The 10,489-nt window shown below is 38.3% G+C and overlaps 2 protein-coding genes and 1 pseudogene across 2 annotated transcripts; 2 read left to right on the top strand and 1 right to left on the bottom strand.

Moving 5' to 3' along the window:
• Positions 1 to 231: 231 nt before the first annotated feature.
• LOC125470231 lies at positions 232 to 2,762 on the top strand (annotated as a pseudogene).
• Positions 2,763 to 4,514: 1,752 nt separating this feature from the next.
• LOC103948868 (aquaporin TIP1-2-like) lies at positions 4,515 to 6,314 on the top strand. The gene has a single exon (XM_009359953.3). The coding sequence runs from the start codon at positions 4,564 to 4,566 to the stop codon at positions 5,329 to 5,331; it is 768 nt and encodes a 255-aa protein (XP_009358228.2). The 5' UTR covers positions 4,515 to 4,563; the 3' UTR covers positions 5,332 to 6,314.
• LOC103948869 lies at positions 6,262 to 9,615 on the bottom strand. The gene is made up of 5 exons (XM_009359954.3): positions 9,236 to 9,615; positions 7,441 to 7,737; positions 7,086 to 7,304; positions 6,806 to 6,934; positions 6,262 to 6,690 (listed from the first exon to the last, which is right to left on the bottom strand). Exons 1-5 carry the CDS (start codon positions 9,479 to 9,481, stop codon positions 6,478 to 6,480), a joined length of 1,104 nt encoding a protein of 367 aa, XP_009358229.2. The 5' UTR covers positions 9,482 to 9,615; the 3' UTR covers positions 6,262 to 6,477.
• Positions 9,616 to 10,489: the final 874 nt, after the last annotated feature.

Below are 10,489 nucleotides of genomic sequence, written 5' to 3'. Positions count from 1 at the left end.
ATTTATAGAGCAACTCCAAACTGATGCAGTTAATGCATCTTGAAATTTATGAAACTTCGTCTGACTATACAATCTCTTTCACTTTGCATGGGCATTGAAAACTTTGCCCATGCAGAAGACTTTCACAAATGAAACTGTGGGCATTCATTGCCCATGAGACTTTTCAACAGATACACATTAATGACCTCAAACGTAATCCATTATTTTAATCTTAAAACAAATGGAGCAAATATGCCATTAGCGGAAGATGAGAGAGTTCATCCCTTTTCTTCCTCACTAATGCAAGTACCAAATTCTTCCCAACAATATGTTTAAAAGGAACTTTAACTAAAAGCTCTTGGTATTGTTCATTTTAACAAAAAAAAAATCATATTTTTACATTAAAAAGTTAATTATAGTACTATTCACTTGACGCTTTATTTTGTCCTTATCATTAAAACTAAAAAATTTTAAGCACTTTTAATTTGTTTTCCTTTTTATTTTTTCCCTTATAATTCTCTTTTGTTTCCGTATGTAGAATTTTTCAGGTCGACAGACCGATAAACCACTCCAACAACACTGATATTGTCCCAACTTTATCATATGCACAATCCTCAGATATGAGGTTTTATCACAAAAAACTTCGATGTTAGTTAGAGAAATGCATTTCTTTTTAAACTGCTTTCTCTTTGGCTCTATGGCCGATGTGGGACAATGGATTCCAACATCGTATATTAAAATAGCCTAAAATAGAATAACGTTTTATAAAAAGTAAAACTAAAACAATTATCTAGTGTGCCATGGATTCTTCTGCAAATGATTTTGCAGGTCAGAGCATTGGAATGTGAAGGGAAGAAGCTCCGTCCTCTCACTTTGAGTCAAAAGTCGGGCTTCCACGAGTTATTTTCTTTGAAGATTAGCATATATTGGGAATTAATATTTAGGATAAATTACACAGAATTATCTTAATTATTGAATCATTAACAGTTTCATATCTCATCTTTAAAAAGTTTTAATATCATATCTTATCTTCGAATTTGTTGTAATGTCATACATTCCGTCAGTTTTCTATTAATTCTTCTATTAAATGACTTGAAATGGAACCCACCTCCTATTAAAAAAATTAATAAAATATTAATTTACCCAAATCCAAAACCACTCCCACCCACTCCGATCACCCCACCCCTTATCCCCATTTCACCCAAACATCCACCTCACCCAAAACCGGTCACCCCAACCCTCTCCTCCACCACCTCTTCGACTCCCCCTCCCTCCGTTCATCTCCTCCCCTCCCTCTGCTCATCTCCGTCCCTCCCTACAAACCCATCACCCCACCCCTTATCCCCATCAAAATTTTTTCCCGCTCCCGTCTTCCCCCACCCTCCCCGGCCATTCATCCCACTCCCCCACTCTTCTCATATCTCCGCAGAAACAAACAAATTTTGAAAAAAAAAAAAAAAAAAAAAACCAGCCTTTGAAGTCGAGCTGGAGCTTGCACTTGATCTAGTCGTAGAACAAAGCGATGTCGTTTGGGCCGTGGTGCGAGCCTCTACTGCCTCGCAGCGTCGTGTAGTCGAGGAAGCCCTGTAAAAGCTCGATCTCGTCCTCACAGCATTGTGTAGTCGAGGAAGCCTCTGTAAAAGCTCGATCTCGTTCTCGGCGATGGCGACGGGGAGAGAATCCGTGGCGCCGCAGATGACGGAAGGGGTGGCAGAGGAGAATTTAATTGCAACCATATAACTTTAGTGAATTCATGTTCGTAATTAACTTTATGATTATGGATTAGTTAACTATAATTAAATGGTTCTTGCAACATGTATCAGTGGATTCATATGAGATATTCTTATTAACCTAAAATATGAGGAGAGAGGTTTAAACTTAAATTTAGAGGATAGCTCACTGTTCTAGCTAACTTGGTAACGTTCAGATGCACCACTGAAGGGTAGGTTACACCTATTTGAGACTTTGAATCCACCAAATTATTGGCAGGTGTGGAGAGCAGCATCTCAGGCAAAGCTAGTTGGCACGGCAGTGCTTGTTTTTACTGTAGACACAATACTGATCTCTTCCTATGAGACCAAAACCACAATACCAAACTTCATCACAGTCGAAATTCTTCTCCACGCCACCAATCCCATTTCCGGCGGTCACATCAACCCCGTTGTAACCTTATTCAGACACTTGTCGGCCTCATCTCCCTCTCACAGCTGCGGTCTACATCTTGAGCCAATGCGCCGGGGCGGTACTAGGTGTCCTAGCACTCAAGGCAGTGGTAAACAACAGCATCGAAGGAACATTTTCACTCGGAGGTTGCACCCTCGCTGTCATTTCCCCAGGCCCAAATGGGCCCATCATAATGGACATTGAGGCCACCCAAGCCCTTCGCCTTAAGATAATTTGGACGTTTTGTGCTTCTCTTTGCTTCGATTTGGATAGCATTTGACCACCACCGCCAAGTCCATAATTTGGGCCGAGTTGTAGTCTTCTCTATCGTCGGAATAGTCGTCGGCCTCCTTGTTTTAATCTCAACTACAGTTACAGTCTCAAAGGGGTATGCCGGAGTCGGATGTACCCGGCTAGATGTTTCGGCCCTGCACTTATTCGTGGGGCTGCCTTTAGAATGGGCATTGGGTAATTTGGGTTGGGCTCATAATTGCTTGCATATGACGTTTTATTTCTACATTAAGATCATTTCACGTCAGCATTTTCACACGAAGGGCTACAAACATGATAGTTTGAACATTGTGAAGACACTTCCTACGGAAATGGGTTGTAACTATTAATTCTATTTTTGGAAGATCTTCTGTATTAAATTTGTGAGTATGACTCTTTTTTGTTATCAAATGTAGTTTCCTCACAATTAAAGTAGTGAGTTTGATTCCTAGGCAAACTGTTAGCAAAAGTTGTCAATGTGAACGACTCACAAATTCCTAATTGTTGATTGGTGCACATCGAAGGCTGAAATGGACTTTCATTCAACGAGATATTGTCGGTGTAGTATCACAATCATGCACTATCACATATAAAACTTAAAATGCTTGATAGTGTATGACTTGTTTGAAATACTGCCATGATGACATAATGTTGTCTATAACTTTTTTCTTAGGAAACGGGACTCACACTAACCAACAATTCTAAATTAATCGCCTTCATGGATTAAATACCAATCACGGTTGGGAAAGAACTTGTTAATTCGATTGACAAGTAAAAATGTGATGAGATGTTGGGATTGGTTAACAAAGATAATGTGTTTATATGATGAATCGGTTATCTTTAATTGATGACTAGATAACAATTAACTTTATTTAAATCCAGATCCCCTCTAGACCTAAAGGAACTGAGTCCAAAGATTAAATAATCTGGACCATTGAAATTTGATCTAACGGCTACAATTATTATAACTTTTAGAGGGGTTCCCTGTTTGTAGCTGTTGACTCAAATTTCAATGGTTCGGATCATTTGATGAGTGGACTCAGTTCCTTTGGATCCGGAGGGGAACCGGTTCCAATTGCAAGAGATTGTCATTAATTTGGCACCATCCCAACTTGCAAATTCTAGCTTTGTTTTCTAGTCCACTGCATGTGTGCGCGCGCGTGTGTGTGTAGTTTTATCTGACTCTAATGTTCATCGATTTAAGCTCAGAATCTTGGTTTATGCAGAGTGAATATGCCTGCTATTATATTGCTTAAAAATCATCCTCATATATTTCGACTTCCACGTCCAAGGTATTAGCAAAAATTTCAGTCTAATTTACATATTAAAAGACATGCATATGGCCGCTGCCTGTCTTCTTTGAAGAGCAAAAACCTAAGAGTTTTGGAATTTTTACAGATCAAAATCTTTCACAAGGTTTTGGATAAATACTAAATACAAAACTCTTTGGCAACTTCCCTACAACTTATGTAATGGAAAAACATTCTACCCTGAATATTGTTCACCCCATTTTGTTTCAGTGACCCTAATTAGGAGTTCGGACTCCCAATATATATCGTCTTATGTTCTTCTGTGTTTCTTTAAGTATAAACCCTTCAACCCTTTTCTTTTCATATCATCAATTTGAGGCGATGGCGGAGTTTGTCATAATCCAAACTGAAGCTGATCAAAAATTGCCCAAATCAGTTGGAGGAAGTTGTGACACAATCGGTGCCCGAAATTCCTTTGGGCCAAAGTTTCTTGCTGCAATTGGTGCCCATGAATACTTTTCACCAGAGGTCAGCTTGATTTATAATTTCATATGCAACAGAATGTCTAACAATTACTCCGTTGAATAGAAATACTTTGCGTATGATGCCTGCTCTTTATAAAAAGCATTGTATCAACAATTTCAATATTTGTGTCGATAATGTTGATGATGTAATGATAACACGTCAATACATTTTGTTATTGACATGTTATATCTGCCAATGTGTAATCGACGGAATTATCACACAATATCCACAATCCGTCCTTGATAAAGAACGAACTGTCATGTCTAGGGAAGAACAGTTCTATTAGGATCTCAAAAGTTCAATGTTTTGTCATTGTTATAAACTTTAATGTTCTCATTTAAATTCATGTGTGCCCTCTTGATTCAAATTGTTTCAGATGTGGAGAGCAGCTCTGACAGAATTAGTAGCAACTGCTTCTCTAGTATTCAGCCTAAGCTCTTCCATCATATCATGCTTGGATTCAGGTGAAGTTGATCCGAAACTGCTTGTCCCCATTTCCGTCTTCATCATAGCCTTCCTCCTTCTCCTTGTGACAGTTCCGTTATCGGGCGGCCACATGAGCCCAGTTTTCACATTTATAGCTGCGCTCAAGGGTGCCATAACCCTAGCTCGTGCTTCCGTCTACATTTTGGCACAATGTTTTGGCTCAGTTTTAGGGTTTCTCATAATGAAGACTGTGATGGACCAACATGCAGTACAAAAGTACTCCTTAGGTGGCTGCACAATCCATGGAAGTGGGCCCACATCTGGGGTGGGGACACAAACAGCTTTGGTACTAGAAGTTGCTTGCACTTTTGTGGTTCTCTTTGTTGGAGTCACAGTGGCATTTGACAAGAGAAGGAGTAAAGAATTAGGGTTACCAATGGTGTGCGTTGTGGTGGCTGGGTCTATGGCACTTGCAGTTTTTGTGTCGGTAACAGTAACCGGGCGTTCTGGGTACGCCGGGGTAGGACTGAATCCGGCGAGGTGCTTAGGGGCAGCACTGTTGCAAGGAGGGATATTGTGGGATGGTCATTGGGTTTTTTGGGTTGGACCAATTTTGGCTTGTAGTGTGTACCACTGTTTGTCTTTGAACTTGCCAAAGCAGGATTTAACGTCAGTAAAAGAAGAGTGTGAGATTATGAAGGGAGAAAGAAATGTATGAAGGGCTTGAAATTAAACACGTAAAAACATTCTACCTTGAGCTCTACCTTAAGTGGTGTTTTGATCACCAAGTTAGTAGATCATAGGTTGGTATTTTGTCTGTCTGGATTTTTACTAAGAGTAGAGCTTAAGCTAGCTTAAACATATTACAAATCAAAATCGAAAGATACTTTGAATCACTTACATACAAGGCCGGTCCTCAGATTTTAGGGGCTCGAGCGAAAATTAAAAAGGGGCTCACATGCCTATAATAAGATGTAATCATGCAAGATAAGTTATGTGTTTTATGGGACATTTATTTTTTCTCCAAGGATTATATGAAGGATTTGCATTGATTTGAATAAGCTACTGCCTACTGGTACTACTGTGGCGCATGAGAAATCCTTAAAGCACGGATTTGTGGATATGAAACCCATTTAGTAGTAGAAAATCAACATTTTGAATTTATATGTTGAGACAATGAGACCTATACATAAGCTATATCGGTTTTGTACTTCTTGTCTGTCTTCTTTACCGGGTACGTGGCCCTCCTGGTTATAATCGTCAACACAAACAGCAAGCGCCATGGTTGCGGCCACCACAACACACACCCAATTCTCTGCACCTTTTCTTGTCAAATGCAATTGCAACTCGAATTAAGAGAAACACAAAGACCTTCTATGTTCTGGGGAAAATTATTTGATTAGTGTTATGCAGTTAGTTACACAATCTTCTCACGTATATGTAAACTTTTCGGCCCCATAAGACTATCATCTTAAGATGCTCTTTCATTTCTACGCACAGTAAAAACACAGCAGTACGATAGAAGGGTAAATAAATTACCACAAGCTTCTTTTGCATCTGGCAAAGACCAATTACACCAAGTAGAGTTACCATGCATGAACACTTTGGCAGTTTCTGGCTCCATATGCTTTAGTACCAATTTCACTAATTAGCTCAAACCCTTGATGCATTCAAAGTTCAAACATCGGAAATCAGTAACAACATAGTGGACATTCCCTATCTAAATTTGCACAGTAAGAGCATTTCATTAACATGATTACGATAACTAAGCAACACAAACTTGTGGTAGTAACCATTTCCTTAATCAAAAATTTTATTGCCGTTTTTATCTTTGTTACGCTTGATAATCCAGGAGAGCTATGATCTATAAGTCGGGAGTTGGCTGCAGTAGAGTAGAAGCAGCGGTGAGGGGCTCGTGCACAACCGCATTTGAGTGAACTGAGATTGGGTTTCCCTCCAATTGCAACATGATACTCCCCAGGATTTCAGTCAGTGTCTTCTTGAACTCATCTTCCTTAAGCTGCTTTCCGTCATCTGCGTTAAACATGTTGAACGCATCCTGCACAACCTTGTCCATCTGCAGATTTTCATTGTAAAAAATTTATGAACATCTGCTGAAGGTAAAAATGATCAAGCTTGGGAAGCACAGAAGGAAAACGCTGTCTGAGTTCAAATTTCAATTTAAAGAGAACCTGCTCAACTGCACCAAGTGGTGGCAGACCAGCTGTTGGAGCCACCGCTTCCAGTGCCACACGCAAATATTCTTTGGATAATTTCCCACTGCGGTCTTTTGGAACAGTTTCAATAGCTGCATTCAGTGTCTGCATTTCACAAGAGATTGTAATAAGCGATTTTGATGAGTCAGGGCACTCTAAGAAAAATAGGGAATACTTAAAAGGGCATAGATTCCAACAACATTTATAAGTATAATTGGTCAGAAACAAAAGGATGAAGCATCTTTACGAGGCAAACCTTGTCTAATTCAAACTTGTTGGACAACAATCTCTTGACGTCGCTTCCATCAAAGTCATTCTCACTGTGGGCTACAATCACAGGCTGCTCCTGAAGACGATGAGCCACAAACTCTGCTACTTTTTTGAATTCTGCTATGAAAGTATCTTGAGAAACCGGCTTGTCCAAATCATGGCCAGTGCATGATTGCAGAGCAGGTTCCACAATATTGCTCACAACCTAAAGAACAAAAGAAACCAACAAAGAGGAAAAGACGGAAAAAAGCAGTCAAGAATGCATATGTTCAATGCAACATGTAAATTTGTAGGACGAACTGTTAGTACTGAAAAGTCTTAAATTAGAGAAGATCAATCACCCAAGAATCCAATGAAGGGGGCATCCCTTGGTCAACCGTGAGTTTTTCCAAAGCTTTGATTATACAGTCACGGAGAGTTCCATCAGCTGACCTTATCTCAGAATATGTAGCCACCAGCTCCGGTTCAAAAATTGGCCCATCAATGTATTCTAGGAGGTCTTCTCCATCAATACGGAGGATCACAATAGGGTCTCGCTTGAAACCAGCAGCCATGCCTATTAGAATATCCGAAAGAACCTCTTTGAACTCAGTCTTGCTCACTTTTTGTTGTTTCCCATGAGTGAACTCATTCAATACCTAAGAAAAATGGAACAAAGCCATTAATGGTTTTCAAAGAAATCTAGTTTAACTGGTTTTGTTTGGTAAATGTTTACACAATCTACCAATAAGTTTTCTAGTATGGATTCTCAGCTGATTAATCAGCTTTCATTTTCAATGCGGTACAACACTAACGTGTGGCAATGGCATCACTCAAATCAAACATGCGGACATGAGAGTACCTGTGACCGTTGGACCCAACACGTATAGAGGCATACTACTAATACAACGCTTCCATTTCCAAAGTAGGATAATACTCTAAATTGTTATGTCTAATCTGATCCAGACTTGCCAACCCTTAGATGTTAACTATTACTTTTATAAAAAACTTCTCTGCGATGTAACATTGTATTTGACTTTAGAATTGTTCCGATTCCTCAATCATTCACGCGCTGAACAGGGGCGGCATTACTTTAGTAAGATGTCATGTACTTGTATTAATATAAGGTGAAGCTACATGATGAGCTGATTAGGTAAGGTTGTTACTTTGTTCAAAAGCAAGCCCCTCAAACAAATATTTTTTAACTTCTACTCCTTCCCCCACAGAACCACTGCCTTTTAAAAATTAGGCAGGCACCGGCTCCATCACAGAACATCATGACATATTATTACGGCTTTTTTCACGCTAAATCTTCTTGAATAATATAAATTTTCGACATAGTTCGTCAGCAGATTCCTCTTAGCAGAGGAGGATAAAAGGGAAAAAAAAAATTCTAAGCAAAAAAAAAAAAAAAAAAGAAAGAAAAGGTAGGAAAGGGAGGTGGAACTGAAGGGTAAAGTCATATGATATCTGATGTAATTAAGATTGCTGCATTTCATATTAGAACTCTAACTTTGACTATCTGTCGTAAGTTTGCAGTATCATATGAGGATTTAGTAGATTAGTAGAGATTAGCCTGACCATAAAAAAGATTACTAGATATTGACAATACAGAATGCTTAGGTTATCCTGCCAAGAATTAACTATCATCTGATTAATTCAACTCCTAAGTAATTAGACAACAACTCAACGCAAGATCAAAGAAAATGGAAATATTTCTGCATAATTTCAACCGTTGTTAATTACAAGTTTCCCTACCAACCACAACATTCTAGTTTGATAAGAAAACAGCTACCCATGCTGGCATAAAAAATATGACTTATTTTCCTGAAAAATAAATAAATATGTTCTGAAAAATAAGTAAGCAAAAGAAAAAGGATAGTGAAGATAAGTAATAGATGACCATTGTGGTGGCAACGTGGGAGAACGAGTAGCCAGATAACATATTAAAAACAGTATGTCTGACACAAAAATCAATTGGGAATCATTTGAGCGAACCAATTTTTTTAAAATAATAATAAAGGAAATAATATCCGCATTCCTAGTTATATTGTATAGAAAAAGAAAATGATTTTCATTGAACTAAAGGGAGCTTTTACTTGAGAATCGGCTGCGAAAGCCGAAATCTTAAGGAGGGGAAACTAAGTTAGTAGGTACCTCAGAATAGATGTGATCGGAGTCCCGGGAAGAACCCTGAGCCGGCAAGCCAAGAGCAAGGCCAATATCGGCGACAGCAGGGTGGAGCTCGTTCAAAGAGAGGTGGCCGTCTCTGTCCCTGTCGAGCTCCTCAAACTTATGCTCCACAAAGTTACTAAACACCTCCTCGTTCCCAACCAACTCCATTATATTCGAACCGTCCACCACCTGTCCACCACCACTCCCACTCTCACTTTTCTTCTCCATTCCCCCTCCTCTCCTCTCTTTCTTGTGAGCCTTCTTTTCTTCCTCCCCCCTGTTGTGACTCTCGTGACTCACACGAGTTGGCAGTGCTTTTGCCAAAAGAATTTCTTCTTTCTGCTTTAGCTTTTTCAGGGATCACTCTTCTGAGTTCTGGCTTAGGCTTAAATATGAGAGAGATTGTACGGCCTTTAATCTAGAAACATTTTCAAATATATGACTGGAATAAAAATAAATTTGCAAATATAGGTGTCACCTTAATTACTATTTAAGTAGTGACTAGGGGTTAATTTGTAAATTTTGTTTAAAAAATTTGATTTCTCTAGCATTATTACTTTTTTATATTATCTTAATTCTAGCTGATTTGGTTCTCTATAAAAATCAAGTTGATTTTCTTCCTTATGTATACTAATCCTAAACTCCTAATTGATTCGGTAATGTTGCTAACGGAAGAAACGCCAAATATATGTGACGCATAAAAGTTTCATTTGCACAATAAGTAATTATGATAATTTTTTTTAACAAATGATATTATCTATAATAAGAGGAATGGGTTGGGCTTAACCTCACAATGGACTTAACCTCTTACTTATGAGTAATTCTGATAATTCTATTATTAATTAAATACAAGACCAATAATCTTATATAAATATATGGTGTTTTAGTTCTTGAATATCCTACAAGAGATAGATTCCACAACTTCCACTTCTTTCTTTCGTGTTACATTGAATTATACCTCTGTAAGAATGAAATGTCGTGGCAAACCATTAGCTGGTTTGTTTTTAAAAAAGAATAATAAATAAGTCCATTGAATTACACCTCGAGTATAGAATTGGGTATATTTATCCAAATTGTCACATAGTTATCTCCTACCAATTTAATATTAGTTATTAAAAAAAAAAAAAAAAACAAAAACAAAACAAAAGATGAAAATCTTACAAACTATGTCGGCATAAAATACCTTTCCTCCACTAATCATTTTGTAACTTGTTATTACCAAAATAAAATATTGGA

This window comes from the organism of the source record quoted next, unplaced genomic scaffold (genome assembly GCF_019419815.1).
Source record: "Pyrus x bretschneideri cultivar Hongxiangsu unplaced genomic scaffold, Pyrus_bretschneideri_v1 Contig10, whole genome shotgun sequence".
NCBI classification, from domain to species: Eukaryota; Viridiplantae; Streptophyta; class Magnoliopsida; order Rosales; family Rosaceae; genus Pyrus; species Pyrus x bretschneideri.
Note: the sequence above shows the minus strand (reverse complement) of the source record. Positions and strands in the feature narration are given on the sequence as shown.

What these genes read in the sequence shown, in the direction of transcription:
- LOC103948868 (XM_009359953.3), top strand. Translation starts at nt 4,564, where the DNA reads ATGTGGAGAGCAGCTCTGACAGAATTAGTAGCAACTGCTTCTCTAGTA.
- LOC103948869 (XM_009359954.3), bottom strand. Translation starts at nt 9,481, where the DNA reads ATGGAGAAGAAAAGTGAGAGTGGGAGTGGTGGTGGACAGGTGGTGGAC. An exon ending in CCGATCACATCTATTCTGAG is followed by an intron (nt 7,738 to 9,235) that starts GTACCTACTAAC and finishes CATTTTTCTTAG; the next exon opens with GTATTGAATGAGTTCACTCA. An exon ending in ACAAGTTTGAATTAGACAAG is followed by an intron (nt 6,935 to 7,085) that starts GTTTGCCTCGTA and finishes TGTGAAATGCAG; the next exon opens with ACACTGAATGCAGCTATTGA.